The sequence below is a fragment of the Ostrinia nubilalis genome, chromosome 8, assembly GCF_963855985.1.
Source record: "Ostrinia nubilalis chromosome 8, ilOstNubi1.1, whole genome shotgun sequence".
In the NCBI taxonomy this organism is placed as follows: domain Eukaryota; kingdom Metazoa; phylum Arthropoda; class Insecta; order Lepidoptera; family Crambidae; genus Ostrinia; species Ostrinia nubilalis.
The window spans coordinates 2,248,191-2,272,531 of record NC_087095.1 but is presented as its reverse complement, the minus strand read 5'-3'; the positions used below and the strand labels follow the sequence as shown (position 1 = coordinate 2,272,531).

At 39.3% G+C, this 24,341-nt stretch overlaps 2 protein-coding genes across 2 annotated transcripts in view; both read left to right on the top strand.

Annotated features, from left to right (window-relative positions):
• LOC135073728 (alkylglycerol monooxygenase-like) overlaps positions 1 to 8,408 on the top strand; it is a 51,452-nt gene extending 43,044 nt beyond the window's left edge. The window contains exons 8-10 of the mRNA XM_063967888.1: positions 3,419 to 3,553; positions 4,927 to 5,040; positions 6,765 to 8,408. Of these exons, the coding sequence (XP_063823958.1) occupies positions 3,419 to 3,553; positions 4,927 to 5,040; positions 6,765 to 7,028 (513 nt within the window). The 3' untranslated portion in view covers positions 7,029 to 8,408. The remainder of the gene's footprint in view (positions 1 to 3,418; positions 3,554 to 4,926; positions 5,041 to 6,764) is intronic.
• An 8,934-nt stretch (positions 8,409 to 17,342) lies between these two features.
• The window catches only part of LOC135074112 (uncharacterized), a 58,289-nt gene continuing 51,290 nt past the window's right edge, over positions 17,343 to 24,341 (top strand). Inside the window, exon 1 of the mRNA XM_063968418.1 lies at positions 17,343 to 17,528. The gene's annotated coding sequence lies outside the window, so the exon portion shown is untranslated. The remainder of the gene's footprint in view (positions 17,529 to 24,341) is intronic.

Below are 24,341 nucleotides of genomic sequence, written 5' to 3'. Positions count from 1 at the left end.
TTTTCTTTTGTTTTTGCTGATGTCCATGGTATATAATAAAAGATACATTATTCAACTTACTATTTCATAAGTATTAATTAACATGATTGTTGTATATTTAGCACAAATCAACAAAGTACGAGTTCAGAGCTTCGGTCCAATTTAGCCAACCGGTTCGATAATTTGTACCACAGGGTTACTAAATTGGATTTCAATAAATTTCAAGCCTATAAAAAAACTATGGCAAAATATTATGCGATACATTCTTAACAAATTAGGAAACGAAAAGGAACAGTAGTTAATAACATAGACAATCGATATTGTTTTAACGTTATCACGATTTTGAGTACAAGTTTTGTAATTCCAATTATCGTAACGCACACCTGTACCTAATCTACTTTGCCAGTCTTTTGCTTTCATTTATTGTTAGTCAAACATAACTACGCTATTATAACTTCAAAATATGATTTACTAAAAAAAAATTTCAAAATCCTTTGGTAAAGTTCCATACAACTTGATGTGGTACAATTTAGCCGACTAGGTGATAGTGCTTTTAAAAAATAGGTAAAAAATATAGCTTATAAATACCGAAAAATGTTTCAAATAATTGTAATCCACACTAATTTACTCTTCTAAATAATATATTAGAAACACCCTGTGATTAAATTTAACAAAATTACAAACTAAACATGTATTGTCAAAAGTTACTTGAAAACAATGAAAAAATACTTTTCAAAATAAAACACACGTGTTTGTTGTCACGGCAAAAACCACATGGCCGATATTAATTGATTTTAGTTGTGTATCGCTGAGTGTTGCCATTACAGACATTCAATAAATACTTTACGAAATATGAGGGTGGTACAATTTACCCGGCGGTACAATATACCGAACTCTCCCCTATTATCAGCATTAATCAACTAAATTCTATCCAATTTGTTGTAAGAAAAATTACAAATGTTAATTAATTAATATTAAAAGCCGCCTAATCTATATATATAAAAATGAAACCCGTTTCGCGTTGTCACGGCATCACGTGTGAACGGCTGAACCGATTTCGATAATTCTTTTTTTTAAATGTTTGTGGAAGTCCAAGGATGGTTCTTACGGAAAAAAATATTAAGAAAATCTCTACGCTAAGGCGGTACGAAGTTCGCCGGGTCAGCTAGTAGCTTATAAAAATGACAGTCGTATTAATGAGTGCCATGTTCGAATCCTATCGTACACGATTTTGCGAAAGGACAAATAAGTATAACTTTGGTTATCACCATTAAACCACAGTCGCCACTAGGCTACAAGCACCTTTAACCTTTAACTACTGACGTGGGGGCCTCTCAGGCCTTGCAAAAGTCAAATTGTTGAATTTCTCCTCTCCCACGTGCACGACACACGCGAATCTTTTAGTACCTTCAAGTTTCATTGCGCCGAGGCTGTCAACAACTGTGCACGTGATTGCACGCGCAATTTCAGTAGGTAAATTAATTTTAAAGTTTCTTGTGGGCCTCTCAGGCCCCCACCTCAGTATTGGCGTAACTTTTTTTGTCTATAGTTTTCATTAAGTTGTCGTCTTTTCTTGAAATAATTTGAAAAAATCTATAATATGGAGCCCACAGTATGTCGTCCGAGAGAAAGCGGTATCTCGGAAGTAAAAATAACCAGCATTTAACGAAAAATAGAAAAACAGTAGTTTTTGGCACGTATGCTAGGAAATGATAGCCTGTACCTGTCTATCAAGATTTAAACGATGAAACCAAGTCCCATACATGTATTTTGAAGACTCAAATGAAATGTACATTTTAAAAATATGTGTGGCTTCCTTCACTGAACAAAGCAAGTTTATTCAGACTGTGATTCAGACTGTGTTTAATTCGCACTATTTGATGTGTGTAATTTTTTTCCCCCTTTTTCATATTAGGATTACTGATATATCATTAGTTAAAAAGACTATTGAAAATTAAGATTCTAAGTTGATTTGTTGAATTTATGAATATTTTTCATGATAACTTTGTGAATCATGATTTCATGAGATTTTTGCCAAAAAATGCTACATGTTTTCTAAATATTGAAATAATACGTACTACGTACTTATTAACAAATAATTTACATAAAAATCGTTTTATTGTATTTAAATATAACCACTATTAATAATTATTAAACATAAAACCCTAAAAATTAGAGATGAAACGGATATCCGGTAACTATCCGGTAGGCCGGATATCCGGCCTAAATTTACTATCCGGCCGGATACCGGATAGTAACTCACTATCCGGCCGGATACCGGATATTTAAAAACTACGACAATTTCCTATATTAAAATGAAATACATTAATCTTTTGAGGTAAATATCAATAAAATGGCTTATAACAATAACGGCTTTTATTTAAAGTCCAAAAAGTTACAAAAAGCCATATTAAGGCCTTACAAAAAACTTATTTCTTATTCACTGTAATGACGAATACATAAATAGTAAATATCTGTTAATGTCGAAATATTGTCAAATAAAAAGCGATCTTTTTTTCACTGATGGTCTGATGACATGATGCAGTTCAGTCTGATGACCAGTTCAGTCAGATTACGCAGCAAGTAAACTAATTTAATTTTCGCTATTAAATCGCACACTCACGATGTCAACCGAAATCGCCCGAATTTATCTGCCCCCTAGACAAGTGGTAAAATCTGACATTCTATTCGGACGGATTCGATTTTCGAAAAGTGTGACTTGTCTAGTCTACTAGACCCACTGATCGCGTTCGAAGCTCCTGTGCGGCGCTAAATTCGTCACGACATGCAACGTGACAATGGGCCAACTATCCGGCCGCCGGATATCCGGCTATCCGGCCTAGCAGCTCGCCGGATATCCGGTATCCGGTATCCGGCCAAACAACTATCCGTTTCATCTCTACTAAAAATATTATATATTTTTAAATATAAGCACACATATGTACGGGCCTCTCAGGCCCCCACGTCAGTGGTTACGTGAAATTAAATCCACCTCAGTAGCTAAAGGTTAATACCCATGTAAATAAAATAACTACTACTACTAAACCGGCAGACAGCGGTGACCGAGTTTGTTGCGGCACTTCTTCACAACACTCGCCAAATGTTTGTCTCGAAGCGCTGGTAGGGCAAAAAAAGAGGGAGACATGTAAAGGCTCCTTAGAGCATTTATTTTGACTATAGGATACTAGCAGCCGCCCGCGGCTTCGTATGGGTGGATCCCGTTTTACCTTCTTAGGGGTGGAGTTTCGTAAAATCCTTTCTTAACGGATGCCTACGTCAGGATGCATGCCTAATTTCAGCCCGATCCGTCCAGTGGTTTGGGCTGTGCGTTGATAGATCACTATGTCAGTCAGTCAGTCAGTCAGTCACCTTTGAGTTATATTTATTTAGGCAAAGATAATTTTGATTTTGATATGACTAACTTTTCTTTTTCTTCCAGGGCTTCTACACCGGCTACGTGATCGAGAAGGTGCGTCAGTTCACCACCTTCGGGGACAAGTTCCGAGCAGTGTTCTACGGGCCAAGCTGGGAACCCGGCACTCCTAGACTCGGAGAAGAGGCCCTGAAGGTTGATGTATGTATTATTTGGGCAGCCTCATTCATTTTATAGCAGCGAAAGTCCTATAGGGCTCTACTTGATAAGACTTTGGATAATTTAGGAAAAAAAAAGATTAAACTTGCAAGTGGACTAAATAGAGCAAGATAGAGTATAAGAAAAGTCACAAATATTATGCATAATTTAAAGTAATTCGTACAATAGCATGCTAAAGTAATAAATAGGCCTGCTGACTGATGTAAACCGAAGTAAAAATTATAATCAATATCAAATCGTTCATGAAAACACATATTACAGCTACTTTGCATCTTTCTTTTTAGTTGCTTAGCCGAAAAGTTATCTCAGAAAGTTTAGAAAACTATTCACTAAAGAAACGCAGACTTTTAAAAATACAATATTGAGGTATTTTTAGCCAAAATTCAGGTAGACTGCCTGGAAAATAATGTTATAACTTTTGCTATTAATGGTCAACGGTGAATAAAGTTTGGTAGCAATGTAATATTGTCTTCCTACATCAAAATTACATCGTAAGCTTTAGACCAAACGGAATTTCATACTTATAGCAAATACATCTCTATCACTAATGACGTAATGACCATTCTACAATAGCAGTTTTCTGGCGTATACGTCCTTTAACCCTGAAGTCCCGTCTAATACCTGTCAACCAGGTCCGGCAAAAACTGATATCGTATGACCTAAACGACCCTCATGTCCAGCCTAGTGTTATTAACACATTCCTGTCCACAGCTGCGATCGATCGACGATTTATCGCTATGATACTGAGAAGGATTTGACCTGTTCTATTTTACTGGCAAAATAGTTTTTGGCGCTTAACACGTTAGTTCAGTTTCGCTTTATTAGTATTATGTTATTAGTATATGACGACCTCATAAAGGTAGCAGGAAGGCGCTGAATGTAGGCCGCTACCAACCGATCATTATGGAAATCATTGGGGGAGACCTATGTTCAGTAGTGGAAGTCCTATTGCTGATAAAGAAATGTAAAATCGAACACAAAAAGCAAGTAATGAGAATGAATAAAGATGGGATATGACGTGAAGTAGTTACTATGATGATGATGATTATGTTATACCTAATGTTGTGTATAATTTCAAAAAATATAGTCTCGTATTTCTATCTTACCTACCTATTGCTTTAAGAAATTGAACTGAAAAGAACTCTTTGAAGATTTTTTGTTCAAACTAGGACTGGGCAGTAAAATTGGTTTTCTGAGAATCATTAAGAAATAAAGTAATTATCAAATTAAGAGGCATGATGAAAACAAGTTAATTATCTAATTGAAGTCCTTGATCCGAACATCAAAGAACAATCAATCAGTAATTAGTTGTGATTATTATTATCTAAACTAAGATCAATTTTCTCTTGCTACAGATTCTGCCAAGAGAGAAGTATGACATCTACCTTCCGACCTGGTGCAACGTCTATTTGGTCATGCATTATACCATCGTCTTGTATGGATTCTTCGAGCTGGCCGGAAGATACATGGTAAGAAAAAATTCACTTAAAGGCTCTATTTTCGAAACAAAATAATCCAAAGTTGGCGTCGCCGTAAAATTTAAATAAATCTAGGTAGTGGCCATGACTATGGTTCCATACGCAAAGCATGCATGAGCCTTAATACTATAAAGATGTCATTATGTCAACTATGACATAATTAACTAGTAATTAGGTAGGTACTTGTGTAGCGCAACTTCTTACAAAAACTCTATTTGACTCTACTTGCCACCGCGCCGCTTACAATTAAAACAAAGGCTTTATAAACATAGGGTAAATCATTGAAGAAAAACTTGTACAGTTACCACAAAGGTGAAAAATAAAGAATTCCAGAAAGGTGGTTTCCAACTCTTTGATGGTACAATTTTGGATAAAAAAGTCAAACGATTTTCATTACACATGCAATTTAAACCTTGAATTTGTTCGGAAATTTATTCTATCTGGCTCAAAGCTTGAAAGATGTTTAAAAGAAACAATTTCGCTCCCCGTTAAGCCTTGTCGCTTACACAAATTGCCTCTCCGCGGTTTTGTAATTTATTCCCACTTTTTAAGGAAGACAGCACATCGAGATAGCACTGTGTGCCTTATGTAGTTATAATAGAAGCTATTTTACTGATACTTTTGTATTTTACAAAGTGTCAAAACTGCAATACAAAAACTGCATAACATGCTGAGTGGCTGCCATTTTGGTTCAAATTAAACAAACTATGTATACTGATGTTGTAGTCTAAAGATTTTTGATTAAATAAAAAAATCTTTCTTTCTTTTTTTTTTTCAATATAAACGTTGCAAAGTCCATAATTGATACACTTTTCGTGTTAAGGAGATATGCTAAAAACAAAAGTTTCAAGTTTTCTAAGAAGGGAAATAAAAGTTTGTATGTAGGTATGGTGAGTTTTCCCTTCGTTTTCTCATTCAAGAACTCTTTCTAAAACTGAAATATCCTCGTTTATAAAACGCAATGTTTATGTTTGTCTTTCGACTCTTCATTTCTCACACCCACTCCTGTTTTTGTTATACTTTTTAACTTTTTCCGTGGGCAGCCCTTTGGATTTTTGTATTTGTTGAATACCTTCCGGAAAATAAGCTTTAAGTTGCTGTTTATTTGATCCAACGCTTTCAAAGGTTATTCGCGTAATTTCCAACAATTCAATTGTTTTGATCATTTCTAAGAATAAAACTCCTTTGAACATTTAAATATTCTTGCTAGAATATTTCCTGCTCTCATTCGCGGTGCCAATACCTAATACTTACGAACCAATGAGGGTTTTCGCGATTGAAAAATTCGCCAGGCAATACGTAGACGCGAGGTCCAAATGCTGCATGATTGGTTATTTTTGACATGACATTGACAGATATGTCAAAATCCACCAATCATGCAGCAATGACGCTCAAACCACTGAACCGATTGTAATGATAATTATGCTGCAACGTTCAGGAATGGACTTAAGACAGTTTTAATCTTGAAAACCATTCCTTAATCCTTGAAAAAGGGGTGGTAATATGGGAATCAAATATTGCTCATGCAGATGGTATGACTTATTAAATTGTTTTTGTATATCACGCGCTAAAAACTCATAGTATGACAATATTAGGTGTACAAAACATAGACAATTGGATTTTTTCCACCTCAAGTCCATAGTTTATTTCTTCTTTGTATAAGTAGTAACTATTTAAATAAATCAAAACGTTACAGAATATCTTCTTCTTTCCAGGGCATGACACCAATATCGGTCCTGATCTTCGTATTCTACATCATCTCCTCGCTCACCATCATCGGAATGCTCTTCGACAACTCCAAGTACGCTGCAGTTCTCGAAGTCATCAGGTGTTCAGCTCTAGCCTTCCTCACCAGGTCTGTGGTAGGCACCAGTCCTTTGGGCACCAGTTTGCAGGTGTTCTATGTGGTGTCTGCTATGTTCTGGTGCCTGAACATCTTGAAGCTGCTGGAGATTAAAAAAGCGCAGAAGGTGGAGTAGACCAAAGAGGTTCGGGGTTCGCCTTATTTTAAAATTGGGATAGATATTTGCAAATGAAAAGTAATTTTACCTATACAGGGTGTTGATTTCAATCCTCGCCATATTTATTTAGGTGATCTATTATGACCTATACGTATAAACGCATTATCCACCAAAAAAAAGTACAAACGAAAGTGGAATTTTTAGCGAATATTTTCCGTGTGAAATCAGCTGTACTGTGGGCTCGCTATACTGCAATAGTTTACACTGCGGCACCATCGAGCTACGCGGATTGCTTGCTTATCATGTCGGATAGCCTACTGAAGGAAGCCATGTAAAGTAGGTAGTGTAAATAGGTATTTTTCTTTGATTAACTAAAAGTTAGTTCGTTTTAATTTTTTTCGAAGTCAATTTTTTTACTTTTTCGTGATCAGAATAAGCTACTTAATCAACTCCCTAAATAGGGCGAGTATTGAAATCAACACCCTGTATATTAACAATAGCTGTTGTAGTTTTTCAATTAAATCGATTTTTTTATTGATGCTATGCCTTAAATCATGATTTAGCTCAAAATAAGGTTAAGACCCCAACTATAGTTGACTGATTGGAATTGACTAGTCGAATAGTTCCGACGACACGACTGATGTAAAAGGGCCTTAAGATTCTTTAGGTAGCTGTTTTATATTTTTGTAATAAAACATATAATATTTATAAAAATACTTGACCATATTATAAGCAATAGAATATTAGTGATAATAGTTGTTAATAATCCTAAATATTGTCTTATTGTATTCATATAAATACAAGTATTGTACTTATATTTTTGTATTCGAATACCTCAAACTAAATACATAACCTCTTATTCATAAATTAAGTAGGTAAAATGCTTTGTCACTTTCTTTCAAATGTTAATTTCATTGTAAAGAAAAGAGATAAAAAGTTTTTTTAAGTTATTTTATGAATAAGAGGGTAAATGTATGTATATCCAGTATAAAATAAAGTAGTGTAGAATAATAAATATTTTATTAATATTATGTATTAACTTAATTTGTATGCAACTTAATTTAAATTGTTATATTCTGCCAGCAATACTTTAATGTAATTTATGCAATAATTTAATGTTAAAATAGAATTATTGAAATACCAAATAGTTATGAATGAATTGAACTTAAACACATAGAAATATATTTAAGTAGCTTTTGCATTCATGAAATACATTTTAAGGAGAAATTTTTGAAAGCTGAATGTTTTTTATAAATAAAAGTTATAATAAAAAGTTGATTGCTTTGCATTTTGATATATTTTGAATGTTTTATGCATAATTAATTTAGTTCATTCAAAGATACTTAATAGTTGTTGAAACTGTTTGTATTTATTACCGACCATTTAAATAACTAGCAATAAAATGTTGTAAGAATTTGGGTATTTTTTATTTTTGTCTAAACATTTAAAAAATCAACAGTTATAGCAACCCTTACTAGTTAATGAACAATGTTAACAGCATGTTATGTTTGGCAACCTTTCGCCTATAGTCTTAGGATGCGCGCCACGATAAACTTTAATTGAGGTATTTTATCGATTCAGCACGAGAAGCCCATACATTTTTCGTCTAAAATCGTCGATAAGGTTTCATGATGGCGTATCCAAGCTCGGCTGATCTTCACTTTCTATCAGGTGAGACACAGCCCAAGCTTTCTTGTTGTGGCTGAAATAACTGAAAAAATCCTTAAGCTGCCTGCTTGTCACTTCTGTCAAGGACTTAGAAATAGAAAGGCTCTCCTAAACAATATTTTCTTCGATTGAATACAACTCAAACACAATACAAACACTCCGACTCTGATTTACCGCGCTTTATTTACTCAACTAAGCAAAACCGGATAAAGTGACATATTTGCCAAAACAACTAGTGTCCACTAACAAATCCCTAACTGCTGCCCAATATTGAACTCAAATGCACAGTAATAAGGCTGCAAACCATGAAGAAGGGCACAAGACTGTAAATGAAAAAGTTACTCTTTCAGAAATTTGCTAAGGAAGTCTATAACAAAGTTATCGAAGGGTGAAATTGTAACGAAAATTGAGGTTGGCGGGAAACGTCGCAAAATGATGGGCATAAGCGTCAGCAGGGACAATTTATGACTTTTCACGATGTTTTTACTTGCCTAAATTCAATTTTCCATCAAACATCTAGGGTTAAATACCTACATGGTACCTACTTAAAATTATGTTAGATTATGTTTGTATTAATTTCGGTTTCACACTACAATCTGAAAAGGTAAAGATAGAAAAATATTATCTCCTCTTCTTCTTCTTTTTTGATGATGTTGGCAATACACGTCGAGGTCGACTTGATTTGTGCCATTTTCAAGTATTTGTGTAATGAAGGATGATAGATGATGCCCCTTCCCACCCTTTGAGTCTCAGTAAAGTTGTGGTGCTTTACTGAGACCTCCTTTGGACAACTTGAGAGAACCAGAAGAATCACGATGCACACTGTTCTGCTTCACTCGCCCACACTCATGCACGTTCACGAACACTTAATGGTTAATAATCCACCATTATTACACATTAACAGTCGCCCAAATACGAATTTGAGGAAATAAAACAAAACCGCTAACATGACGCTTCAGATTCCCGCCAAGAAGTCCATAATTATTATCTCCTCTATCATGAAATCTTAAACAAAAAAAAAACAAATGGTTGGTATTGGAACTGGCAATAGGTATAACAAAGTTTAAAAAAACATTTTCCCGCCAATATAGCTGTCAGTTTAAAAGCGCAAAGGAATAAAATTTATACAGCCCTCCAAAAATAGCGCAAAGAAATAGAACAGTGCCTCTACCATGAGTTGCCATCGAAAACTTGTATTCGTATACTACAGTCGATAGAGTTTAAACGTGGATCGATGAAGTTTGCATTAAAATCATACCATGAGTTCAATTACCGCATACTTTACTCGCCAGCGATAAATCGATGGTTTTGTGATGTCATGTTGGTGAACATGTTAACGTATCCAACTTCACACTCTATGAATGGATGAATGAAAGAACGAATGCCGCTCCTTTCTAACTATATAGAAAAGATAGAGTAGGAAATAACAAAAATGTCAAAAATAACACTGCTAAATTTAAGTGTCCTAGAACAGTGCTTAAAGCTGAATTAACATGATGATTTTAAATTTGTATTGTTTATTTCTTGTCATTGCGACTTTGACGCAGCTGTTGCCATGACAACAGATAACAAAACATGTTTTGTTGAAGGATTATTGATGAATAATTTTCCACAAAAAATTGGATTTTAACCACGATAGGAAAATGAGAACCTGCGCCTATCCGTTTAAACCGATTGTAGAATTTATGGAAAGGTAAGTTAAGTAAAAATAAACATACTAGGTATGTAGTGGAGGAATTTCGAAATTAAACGAATAATTTTGAGCTGGTTTTTTTGGAGAAATACAACCTTTCCAGCATAACTTCCACGTGCCTAGCTAACATTCAGTAATATGAGTGCTAGATTTATATTTTCTAGATACAATAAAGTTGTTTTTCTATAGATATGGCGATCTGAGTATGCCCACTGAAGGGCCCCAAGAAAGAGCCAACTATAGTCAACGGTGGGTGGAACAACGGACACGCGAACGTGAAATGCTGATGCCACCGGCGACACGAAAACTAGGTAAATACCTACTACTTTATTCATTTTGATTGCTTTTATCTTATTTCGTCATTATTATTTGTAATGTTTATTTGTTAAGGTGTGGAGTGACTTTAAACAGCAAGAAGAAGGCAACTCGCATACACAGAGCTGCCAAGGGAACACTGGACTGGTCCAGGTTCTTCCCTGAAGCCAAAGGATTTAGAGCAGAGTGCTTGTAAATAACTACTTGTGTAATGGCGGAGTTACATTAATAACCATTAAAACGATAGCTCGTTCGCACGCGTCGAGGCGATGGGCGCGACTGGTCAATAAGGTCGAGTTCCGCGGATCACAAAGCGCGGCGGCCGTTGAAAAGAGCGCGCCGGTTGAGCGCGCGAACCCGCGAAACTCAAGCCCGCCAAATGCGAATCCGAGCGTCAGAGCACAGATAATACAATAGTGTTTGGAGGGCCGTTACATACTCCCCCTCTAGTTCGAACACAGCGTCCTCGCGTTCGGACTAGGACTATACCTGCGTGGGCGTCCGCGCCTACGCTTCTCCCTAACAGGGGCCTCTACGTCACCGATGAATGGGCTTAGGTTGGATGCGTGATAGCGACCTATAAGTTCGCTGTTCCTAATCCCTTCCAGCAGGTAAGTCGTAGGACTAACAACTTTGCGAATGCGATAGGGTCCATCCCTGCGGGGTATGAACTTGGCGGTCTGGCCAGGTGCGGCATCGTTGGGCCCTTGGGTCTTTAACAAAACAAGGTCACTCACCTTATAATCCGGGGGTGCGCGCCTACCTTCGTCTGCGCACGCCTTCTGGGTGGCCTGCGCGCGCTCGTGCACGTCGCGGGCCTCCAGCAGCGCGGTGGACAGCTTCCGCAGGTAGGGTGTGATGCTCGCCACGAAGTTGTCGCTCTCCGCGATGGCCTTCATATCAGCCACCGCGTCAGACGGGGCTCGCAGCTCTCTCCCGAAGGTGAGGTAAGCTGGTGAATGTCCAGTACTCGCCGTTACAGCGGAATTCATCGCGAACCTGATGGCAGCGAGGTGGGCATCCCACGATGCGTGGTCCTTCCCTACGAGTATCGCCAGTTGGGGCTTCAGGTCGCGGTTCTTGCGTTCAACGGGGTTCGCTTCCGGGTGGTACAGCGGCGTCAGCGACTGTTTGATACCCATCACGTGACAAGCCTGCTGCATTACTTCACCAACGAACTGCACTCCGTTGTCGCTGATCATCCGTCGGGGAACTCCGTACCTCAGGAACACATCTGCGACGAGGACTTCAGCGCACTCGGCGCTAGTGGCGCTCTCGAGGGCAAAGAGCTCAACCCAACGGCTGCAAACGTCTTCAATTATTAAAATCCAGCGGTTTCCCTTCGCGGTCTTCGGTAAGGGTCCAAATAAGTCCACAGAGACGACTTCAAATCTCCGGGTTGAAGCAGGGGTCTGGAGTAGTCCGGCCGGCTTCCTGTTGTCTGCCTTGTAACGCTGACATGCAACGCACCGTTTGATGTACTCGGTAACAAAGGCTCTCATGCCTGGCCAGAAGTAACGGCTCCGGATGCGTTGCAGAGTGCGATCGACGCCGAAGTGTCCAGCGGTTGGAGCGTCGTGTAACTCGGCGAGTATCTGCTCTCTCTCGTGCTGTGGAACTACGAGACACGTGCAATCTTCATCGTCAGACTCAGGTAAGCATCTATACAGTATACCGTCGGATATCAGGTATCCTCGGTTCGACCAGTTCCTCCCCCTGAATGGATCGTCGATCTCTTCCAGGTCTTCGATTATCTTCTTCAGCTCGAGGTCCTTCAGCTGGTTTTCACGCACGTCAGCTGGTGTCCTGTGCGGTACGTCGACGGTCACCAAGCATACTTCGCATCCACCTGGGTTTTCTTCGCAACAGGCGGGGCGGCTCAGTGCGTCGGCTATGACGTTAACCTTCCCGGGTGTATACTGGATCTGCAAGTTATACGCCTGGAGCGTCAGCGCCCACCTCGCCAGGCGGCCGCTGGGTGATTTTAAGCTCATCAACCAGCGCAGGGGTTGATGGTCGGTCTTCACGACGACTTCCGATCCCTCGATGTAGCCTCTAAATTTGGTCACCGCCCAGACGACGGCGAGGGCTTCTCGCTCGGTGGTCGTGTAGTTTCGTTCTGCAGGTCCTAGGAGACGGCTGGCGTATTCTACGGGCCTCTCGTCGGGGCCCTCCCCCTGCATCAGAGCGGCTCCGAGGCAGTACCCGCTGCTATCCGTCCTCAGGGTAAAAGGCTTCGTCTCGTCCGCCTGGCGCAGTATCGGCGCGGTGACGAGGAGCTCCTTGATCTTGTTGAATGCAGCTTGCTGTTCTTCGTTCCACACCCAGGTGCTGTTCTTCTTGAGGAGGTCAGTCAGCGGCTTAGCAACAGCAGCGTAGCCTGGTATAAACCGCCGGAACCAGCTGGATGTGGCCAGGAAACCCTTCAGCTGTCTCTCATTCTTCGGGGCAGGCATGTCTGCGATCGCTGATGTCTTCTCCGGGTCGGCCCGTAGGCCTCCAGGCACGATGATATGGCCCAGGAACTTGACAGAGTCTCGGGCGAAGCAGCTTTTCTTCCTGTTTACGCGCAAGTTGAACTTCTCTAACCTGTCGAGTACTGCTTCAAGGTCTTCTAGGTGTCCAAGGAACGATTCTGATAATATAATTATATCGTCGAGATACGCTAGGACGTTTACAGGCCTCCTATTCTGCAGAGCAGCGGTGCCTCCTCCTCTGTCCTTTGGCTCAGCATTATCTCCGTTAACGAACAGGTTCGTTTTGAATCTGTCGATCAGTCGCTGGAACGTGGCGCCAGAGCTGCGAAGTCCCATCGGCATCCTCTTGAAACGGTAGGTACCGGACGGCGTAACGAAGGCGGTGACGTCACGGCTCTCATCAGCGACGGCCACTTGAAAATAGCCAGATTGAAGATCTAGCGTTGTCATGAAGCTGGTGGTCTTGGCTGCATGAAGAACGTCCTCAATCCTGGGCAGCGGGTACCGGTCGGGTTCTGTCACGGCGTTCAGCTTGCGGTAATCTACGCACAAGCGTACTCCACCATCTTTCTTGTTGACAAGAACCACGTTCGAAGCCCAGGGGGACTCACACTCTTCAATAATATCAGCCTGCAGCATCTTCTGAAGCTCTTCTTCCAGGATCTCCTTCTTGCCTTGTGACAAGCGGTAGGGCGGTGAGGCGATAGGTTCTTGCCTCTCATCGACCCGGATCCGGTGCGTAGCGTAGCTGGTAGGTGGGCCAACCTCGGCGAAGCGGTCGGCGCGGCGCGCTAGCAGCTCGTTCAATTGTCTTCGCTGAACAGGTGACAGCTTACAACCCTCGTCATCTCTCAGCGTCAGGGCCGCGGCATCGAGGCGCATCAGCTCTGCGGCGTCGGCGGTCGGCGGGGGCGCTGGTGTCAGCAGGTCGTAAGTATCTACAAAAGAAAACTTCTGTTCAGGTAAATTGGAAAATCTCCAGCTACGTTGTGGTATATCTAACATGACGTCAGCGCGCACTATAAAATCATGACCGAGGAGGGTACGATTCTCAGCCCCAAGTATCACGTAGAAAGTGGTAGGTATGCTGCGTCCAGCCAGCACAACGGCGGTATTACAAATCAAAACATCTCGTACCTGCGAGGTTCCATCGGCGAGTCCTACTGTGTGACGTGCGGCGTGAAACTTAACACCATTCTCCAGAAGGATCGCGTACAGTCCAGGGCTAGCCACGGAGTGAGTAGCGCCGGTATCCAGCATCGCGACACCCGCGCGGCCGGCCACCGTGATGTTAACCAGTGGGCGCGCGGCGCGCGTGTTGTCAACAATAACATTCTGAAAGTCAACTTTGTTACTTTCCCTACTCACACTCGCACTTTTATTCGCACAAGTGGTACATTTAGAGCGCACTGTACCTTCCTGACCGCATCCATAACAATACAACTTACCTGCCGGTCGGTTATTAGGAACAGGTGGTGAAACATTCGCTTTAGCAGGTGTAGATTTCGATCTACATTCATCGGTGACGTGCCCAAAACGCTTACAGACATTACAACGTGGACGATTACGTATAGGTTTCGCTGTGTTCGTACTAGAAGAGGCCGTGCTATTATGATTGTTGTCAACATAACTAGACTGAGCACGGGATGGGTTAACATGTATCGTGGTATTGGATTCACGCGAAATATCTTCAACACACCTCGCCTGCGCGAGTAAACAATCGAGGTTAACAATATTGTTACGCGGCACTAATTTCTTAATGTCATTATTAAGTAGGCCGTACACGATGTCAACTTGCACTTCGTCATCCAGTTTGTATGGTAATCTCGAGAGATTAGCGCGCACTCGCGATATAAACGAATCGGCGTTTTCTTCGCCTTGTTCCGAGGCGAAAATGTCCCGGAACACGCGGTAGGCGGGACGAGGGGCGCCGTACATGAAGCGTAGCCGGCGTATCGCGTCGTCCCAGGTCGTCACGGTGGTCCGTACGCCCTGCCACCACACGGCGGCGTCTCCGGTCAGCAACATGGCGAGGCCGCGCAGCGCGTGTTCGTCACTCACTGCGGCGCACTCTTTGTACACGACGATGTTCTCGATGAACGCCTCCAGTACTTCGGCGCTCCGGGTGGCACCGTCGAAGCGTGCGGTGCACCGTGTGAAGTTGCCGCCTTGCGGCGCGGTCGCGGTCGCTGCCGCGGGGTCGGTAACTCGGGTCGGAGTCGCCGGCGGCGGCCCGTGTAGGTCGCCGGCCGGGGTCGGAGTCGGTAAACCTCTGATGACATTGGTGATCAGTCTCGCCAACTGGTCCTCTGTGATGCCGATGATGTCGTTGCGGCTGGTAGTAGTCGGCGTCGTCGCCGAAGCTTCGCGGGCGGGTATGGCGGCGCCGGGCCCCGCGTTCACAGTCGCGTCGTCGTTTTCGTCATCGCTGGAATAATATCTCTCCTCTTCTTGGCTATCTTTGGCCGTGCCTCGGCGTGTCTTCGGTGGCATTTTCTCACTTCAACACAATTTTCAATCAACACGACTCACTGGGGTCGCGGTACTTGTGGTTTCTCTCGAACGTTCTCGAACTTAGAACGCGAGGCCACTCGTTGGGCGCAATTGTAATGGCGGAGTTACATTAATAACCATTAAAACGATAGCTCGTTCGCACGCGTCGAGGCGATGGGCGCGACTGGTCAATAAGGTCGAGTTCCGCGGATCACAAAGCGCGGCGGCCGTTGAAAAGAGCGCGCCGGTTGAGCGCGCGAACCCGCGAAACTCAAGCCCGCCAAATGCGAATCCGAGCGTCAGAGCACAGATAATACAATAGTGTTTGGAGGGCCGTTACACTTGTAAATTAAATCCATAATAAAGACCTAGGGTAACTGGATGGATATACCTACCTTATTATTGTAAAACTTAAGATATTATAATTAATTAAATACATTATATTGTTTTAATATTTCATGGTCACTAAACATACATGGTAGCAATCTCGTCAGTAATAATAATTAACCTAAATACATATCCTACTAATATCCTACTTAATATTAAAAATGCGAAAGTTTGGATGTCTGGATGTTTGTTACTCTTTCACGCAAAAACTACTGAACGGATTTTGATGAAACTTTAGTGATTAACATATAGGCTATAATTATGACGATCTGTGACAAACTAAATTTCACGCGGACGAAGCCGCGGGCAAAAGCTAGTTGAAAATAAAATGATTAATTTTTATTGACTATTTATTTCACAAAACCTAATACATAATACACAGACTGATTAAAAACAAAAGTAAATTTCAACTTATGAAAATACATATTCATTGTCGGATTAGCTTTCTATCATGATCTCGTAAGGCTGCTTTTCCACCAGAGATGTGCGAGGATGCGTAGCGAAGGATGTGTTTGTAAAGAACCAATAGAATCGCTTCATTTACCTCGCCTCGGTCAGCACATCTCTGGTAGAAAAGGCTCAGGCTGTACAACACTAATGAGCATTTTCAAATCTCTGCTACACATCCTCGTACGATACATTTTCCTCGCACAGCTTTGGTGGAAACCCGCACACATCTTCTCCGCACAGCACAGCTAGACATCTTCGCATGATACAATTCCCTCGCATATCTCTGGGAAACGCAGCATCCTCTCCCTCCCCCAAGGATCTCCACAATGTGCCCGCATCCAGGTTCTTCCCGCGACCTTCACCAGATCGTCGGTCCACCTAGTGGGAGGTCTGCCCACATGCTGATAACATGTTCCATCGTAATAAACTTCTTTCCGACATAATTTAATAAAGAAAACACCTAAAATGACCTAAAACCACAATTTTATTTTGCTTTTCACACGTCAATAAGCCAGTGAGTTACGTTACTGTGACAGCTAAGGTATTTTTCGATGACATCTTTGAAAATTGCAACTCATGGTAAGTTATTTGTATGAAACTTAATAAAAACTTTAGTCGCTATCGTATTCATTTAGATAGGTTTTTTACCTAACGATTTGAGACGAACTCATGGTAGTGTTTTTAGTTTTGCTGTGGTTCAGCTACTAACCGCTAGAGGCGCTGTACAATTTGCCATACATTTTTTTACGTCCTCGATAGCGAGATGCTCGGTAGGTAAACTCATGGTAGAGGCACAGTACACAATCGCGACTCCCGAACTCCACACAGCCTCAGTCTGACAAAAGCCTCGGAGGCGGGCTAACGTATTCCTTTGCCATAGCGCCCACTATCGAAACGCTTGTGAAAAAAGTTGACGTAGATCCCTTTGCTCCGAAAAAAAGTGAATAGTGAACTGTGAAAAAGTTTTTTGTTTTTGAATTTGGAATTGAAAGTGGCTTTTGGTGTTTTGACTGCTCTACTATTTCGAACTCTTTGGTAAGTTACTTTGTTTTATACTTTTGCCTTTGATATTAATTTAACTATTTTGTTAAAATAGGTTAAAATTGAAAAATAAATTGATCGATGCATAAACACGTTTTAAAAAACTAAACGACTTATTTCAACGTCGTAATGAATTCCGGGTAAGTATTTTTTTTTAATTATAAGTCATTACAAAAAAGATATAAATATTATTATTTCTAAATTTTTATTAAAATAGTTATTCGTAAATACTTATTGCGTCATAATTAAATCAACAGTGGAAAAAGTTATTTTAGTACGCTCTTAATATACCTAATATTCAAAGCTTAAATAGAGCTTTAAGTTTATCAGTGGCGAAACTTTGTTTAAATTAATTTCTAATTTAATCGGAAGTCTGACACTTTGCGCAATTAGTTTAAACTTGATAACTTTATTAAGTTTTTGGGAAGAAAGTAAGTTTAATCAAATTCAAAGTACAAAATTAATAACATATTTTAATTGGTGCCTTACAAAGGCATTGAAAAATATAATTTCAAATATTATTCGGAGAGTGTAATACTTTTTTATCCACCACGGAGAAGCTTTCAGTCAGTATCGCGCTTATGGAAAGTGATGATCAGGCCGAAGGTGGAAGCTAACTTCATTTGAAATCCTCAGCTACAGAGGAACTGGCTTTATTTACATACTTAGGTAAAATGGCGGTAGGCGGACTAAGAACAAGCTCTATCACCAACCAAACCAAGCACAATATTTTACTCCTACTGAGAATCGAACCCCAGACCTCTGGGTCTCAGATGGCTGGTCTTACCTTCAGATCAAAGAGACGGTAAAATATTATTACTTAGGCTGGGTTGCACCATCTTACTTTGACTTTAACAAACGTCAAAAATTTGACAAAATCCATACAAAAAACACACATAGTTACGGTCAAAGCTAGGTGGTGCAACTCAGCCTTAGATACAATATAGCGGCCCGCCGAGCTTTGTACGGGTAGCCATTTTTGGGCTGGCAGCGAAGGTGTTAACAAAACTTATAAATAAAAAAATTGCTTAAATAGAAACACACGGGTCTTAACACGACATTTATTAATGAGTTGCATTACATAATGCAGTACATACTCACGGCTTGTCTTTCTATTTAAGTCGAAATGGAACGCAAACAAAATTGCTTATTACAAAATATTGAGTTCTAATGGTGAATTAATGTTTCAAATCGGTCTAGCAGTTTCGGAGCCTATTAAATTCAAACATACAATAATACGGATTCCTCTTTATAATATTAGTATAATAGAAGTAAAGCTGTCAAAGTAGAATCTCTTAATACCTTTAAACAGTCATCTTCAAAGTTCTTCAGGAATAATAAATACCTACTTAAGAGGTCACAAAAGGAACCGAACCTGTATTTATAACGGCTCTGTTTAAATTACTTTCGGGGACAATGATGTTTCAATTGTTCAAAGGGATCTAAGGGTCACTGCCACCATTCATAATTTTAAATTAAAATGACCCTTTTATAGAGGGTCCAAAAGATCGTCAGTATCAATTCTATATTAGGGTCAAAATGATATTTTATTTATTTATTTATTTAAAGACTTTATTGCACACACAACAATGTTCAGTACAAAAAGGCGAGCTTAATGCCATAAGTCATTCTCTACCAGCTGACCTTGAGCAAAACAGAGATATTGAGTAGGCGGTGCTAAAAAGCTACAAAAATGTACACAATATAATACATAAAATATTATAATATATATACATAAATACATACATATAATTTATATAAAATGGATGACGAGAGGTAAGGGAGGATAGGAGAGGATAAGGGAGAAAAGGAGAGAATAAGGGAGATTAAGACGACTTGATGCGTTCAAGAAAATGTTTGCGCACAGAGTGTTTGAAAACAAACTTACTAGGAGCCTGCCTGATGTTCTCGGGAAGAGCGTTCCAGAGGCGAATGGAATTAAGGAGAAATGAATATTCTCTTAATAATATTAATAACTGTAAATGTATTGACATTTTAACGACTTATTTTGTGAAAATTGCTTTATTATTAATTTTTATCACGAGTTAGCCTAGGCGCAGACCATTGATTTTTCGTCGGCGGATAGTTTAGTCGGGCAGTTGATCAGTATGGGCACGTATGGAAGTGCGCACATTACACAGATTTGATTTGGCCGATTCTTCATACAATTAAAAATCGGGCACAACTATCGGCCAACTAAAAATCGATAGCCTGCGCCTAGGCTTAATATGAGGAAATGGATCGTACTAAAAGTGTTAATAAAATTATTCTTAAGAAGTGGTTTCAGGCATGTTAGGCAGGCCAATGCTACGAAAACAATTCTTTCAAAAATCTTCAGATAAGTAATTTTATTTTCACTTTCGATACATTTTCTTTTAAACACCTTCCTCGTCTGTACACTCTGATTTTGGAGATAAGAGGAATAAAAATCTTTTATCGTTTATTTCTAACTTACATTCTTAAATTTATTTTTCCTTACTTTTTTACATAATTTTCTGAAAATTGAATATCATAAACTTAAAAAACATCGCATCCTTCTCTCGGTTAGCAAACATCTTATACTGTGTCCACCTTTGAAAAGCTTCTGCAAACTTCACAATGTTATGGAAGAACTACCCCAAATGTACCTCGTCATCCGCTCCATTCCACCCCATTACCCACCAACTTTCACCAACAACCTTTTTATTTATAACATCACAAGTAGCTTGTTTTGGTCACGTGGAATGATCACGTACATTATTATTTTAAATTGTATGATGTAATGGATGGATGGATGAAAGCATTAAGAATTAACACACAGGTAATTAACGCGATGTGCTTTTAATTTAATTTTGTTTGTCAGTCACTGCTGCACAAAGCACAGAGATTGTTAGCTAGGTACCTGAAACATCTGAATGGTTTATTGTCAAATCATCATCGTCAACGTCGGATATTAGGTACTTATAAGTTACTTTTAATTCACATACAAAACGGATTATTTTCTTAAGTTGGACCTAATAACGATAGGCTACTTTTCTACCTTTATGACCAAATTACTTCAACTATTTAAGTACTTAAAAGTAAATAAAATAAAAACAAATTAAAATAATGTTAATATTTTGGCACTGAAGTATAAATTAATTAATTAAAGACCTAATTAATTACCACAACCTACCACAGACTGAGTTTATTTATTTATTTATTTATTTTTGGGAAACATACAGTTAGTCATATTTATAATATCGCTAAGTCCTGAAGTACGTAAGTAATACTAAATAATACCAATATATTTTAAAAATAGCCTATCACTACCCAACGGTCGATTACGAGGGTCATGCTCTTCAGCGCAACGACACAATAACTGCCCCAGATGTATCTTGTCACTGTGCCCAATTCTGCCCCATTACCCAGACAAGGGGAAACACATCCTTTTTATTTGCTTACATCACATCCAACTTAACCGTAGTTTATTACACAACTAGTTTGTGCTTGCGACATCTTTTGCGTCTATGATCATTTATATTTCAGGCGCAATTACAGTTAAATGCTATTTATGTACACCAAGGAACATTTACGAATTAAGGGGCGCTTGAACAACCATACTCAATACTCAATTTGTTTATTGCTTCCTTAATAGTGCATTTAGGTGTTACATTTATTTGTAGATCATTAAGGACCCTGTAGGCACTGCAAACTAAAAATTTAAAAAAAATCTATACGAGAGGAGGCTTCTTTTTATATGTAGATATTTCATTATATTCATCGCTAATAAATTTTATCGTCTAGTAGATATTCTTTTGGTTCTAGGTACTATTTATAAACGTTTAACTCTTTTACATTATAAAATTGGTCTCAAATTATGATCAGCCCAAGGTCATCCATTGATAATCAGATCGTGTACTCATATTTTAATTGCTTGTACCTATTACTGAAATTTTTTTGTGTTCCAGATAAATAATTTTATCTAAGTAGGCAAATCTATTTGATTAGTGCTGCTGTAGGTATAAGCTGTTCGATTAACGTACACGTAGCTCCACGTAAAGTACCTTAAGGCGGTTATCACACTACGCCGCGCTCCGCCGCGGTACGCGGGACGACAGATTTAATCATTGTATGCAAATACCTCAGTTTGTATAGAAAACACGCGCGGCACAACACACTGACAACGCGTCTGCGCGCGGGATTTTTTATATGAAATCACGCGCTCCGCGGCGGAGCGCAGTGCAGTGTGATAACCGCCTAACGTAATACGGAGCGTGTCCACGTAATTGGTACGCTTCTTATTTTGAGTGTCGAAATACCTACTTTCTAGACATTTAATGCATATAGAGGGATTTAATACATTATATTTTTGGCACTTGATTGACACAGATTCCTTTTCACAAAACACTAGGCAGTATAATTTATGCCTTTGCCTGCGGTCTCGCCTCATTTCATCTCGAATTAGAAAAAATAAGCAGCTAGAGCCAATAAGACGTCATGTAGCGTGTCGAAGATTTTTGCCCCATTACCTTTAAGGGTAATGTCTTATGCTAGGTATTTTATTTATTAGATAAAGTACATCGTAATGTATCTATTCGTTGCTTTTACTTCTCATTTGTCTCCCAACCCATTTGCTTAATGGAACGTGCATCACTTGGCTTATAATTGAATGAGCGCAATATACCTTGTACCGACTAGAACAAGGATTTTGTTATATATTTCGGATCTTATGCAAAATTAGCTTCATCATCATCATTTCAGGCATAGGACGCCCACTCCTGAACAAAAGTAGGCCTCCCATAATGATTTCCATGTTGACCGGTTAGTAGCGGCCTGCGTCCAGCGTCTTCCTGCTACCTTTATGATGTCGTCGGTCCACCTTGTGGGTGGACGTCCCAAATTAGCTTAAAATATTCTTGTATTCATAAGTATTTTCTTGATTCACTTATTTATGTTTTAAAGTATGCAAACATTAAAATATTTAAACTTACCTAAATATCTCCCATCTCGGCAAATGCGTTTTCTCTCCTTGCAGAGGTATCTGGAACGATAATATTAAATAGTAAGTAAACCAATTCGTTCCTTTTCAGTTTTTCATAGCACACTGTAAAACTAAAATAGGATTTAATAACTTTACAAAGTATTTAGTTCAATTCCTTAAACAAGTTACAATAAAATCTAGAAAACTGGTTTTATGAAATGTTTAAATGAGTTTAGTTAGTTTTATAAATTGAAAGGTTTCTTAAATTTGAAACTTATTTTCAGACGGTCCGGTCCTGAAGTTTGATCCGACACCGCTACTTTAATGAAAAAACTTCTTTTAATTCTTTTTTGTATGAGAAAAAAGATTTCTACAAGAAAAAGTGCTTAGAGAAATATAAAACTTTTCCTCTTAGGTTTATCCGATACTTTGTTTTGGTAAATCTAGTTTTTTGTTCTTAATTGAGGTGACAATAGAATGGTGTCGGTATAGGACTGCCAATTGTTGCTTTGCCTAGAGTCCGTAGTTCGAACCCTGTTTCGTTACGAATTACTAGCTTACCGCCCGCGGCTTCGCCCGCGTTCCTGTTTCAAAAACCGGGATAAAACTATCCTATGTCCAAAATAAAATATGTTTAAAATAAATTGCATTAAATTTCCTTTAAATTGCAATAGTTAAAGTTCTATAAGAATGTACAGTTTCCGTTTCCTTGAATTTTCAAAAGTGAATCTTCTTCTGGGCCACCCTGTAGTTCGTGGCACATAAAGTAGCCAATAAGTTCGCAACACGTTATTGTTACAATTTGAATAAGGTTGTGTTATCAACTTTTGCCGCTATGTGTGTCATGAAATATTTGACGCTAACTATACCAACAAGATATTATTCTTCTTAGGTCTTACCACTAGACCACAGAGGCGGTTAATTTTGAGTTAGCTGAAACAAAAACGTTCCACCAACATCCATCCATCTCAATACTCTGACTGAAGCACTCTATCTATAGGTATCAATATAATATAACAATAAAAGAAGCAGCTTTTGTACCGTCTCGTTTATTTATCTTCGCTCAGCCCGCGTACGGCAAACAGCGAGAATTGAATTCGATTATTTTCGTTCGATTTCGCCTCTTTCGGTAGTAAACCGCGTAATAATAAAAATATGATAAAGAAAAGTAGTATTTTTACAGCTGAAATAAGACAGAATTTACGATGGAAATGGGTTAAAAGTTAAGAGTATAAACGTATTTCTTTGTTAAACTAGTTAGAACTTTAGGTAAACCTATTTAAAAACTAAAAGAAATGTACGAAATACACCACCTCTTTTGCAACTTAAAAGTTCATCATCATCATAATTTCAGCCATAGGACGTCCACTGCTGAACATAGGCCTACCCCCAATGCTTTCCATGTTGATCGATTGGTAGCGGCCTGCGTCCAGCTCTTCCCTGCTACCTTTATGATGTCATCGGTCCAATTTGTGAGAACTTAAAAGTTAAATAAAAACAAAAATTAGAAAAGAAAAATTACAGAGGAGTCATAAGTTCGAATCGAATATAATAATTAATGCATTACTTAATCATTGAATTTTCTGCTAAGAAACATTGTTGATACAGACCACGGTACATCAAGCTATAAGTTATCTTAGACAGTTGTATTAAGATCGATTTCACAAATTGTATAGTCTATATCTCCTTTACTATCATTTTATGGTTTTCACAGTTATAAAACTATGACGATCACGATTGCCATCAAACTTGCAGATACACAACGAGCACTTAACGTAGCGAAGTGTAAGCTTTACATAAAATGTTAACTGCTCTAAAGCACAATTAAATCAGACACGGTAAGTTCACTTCGCGAAATATTTAGA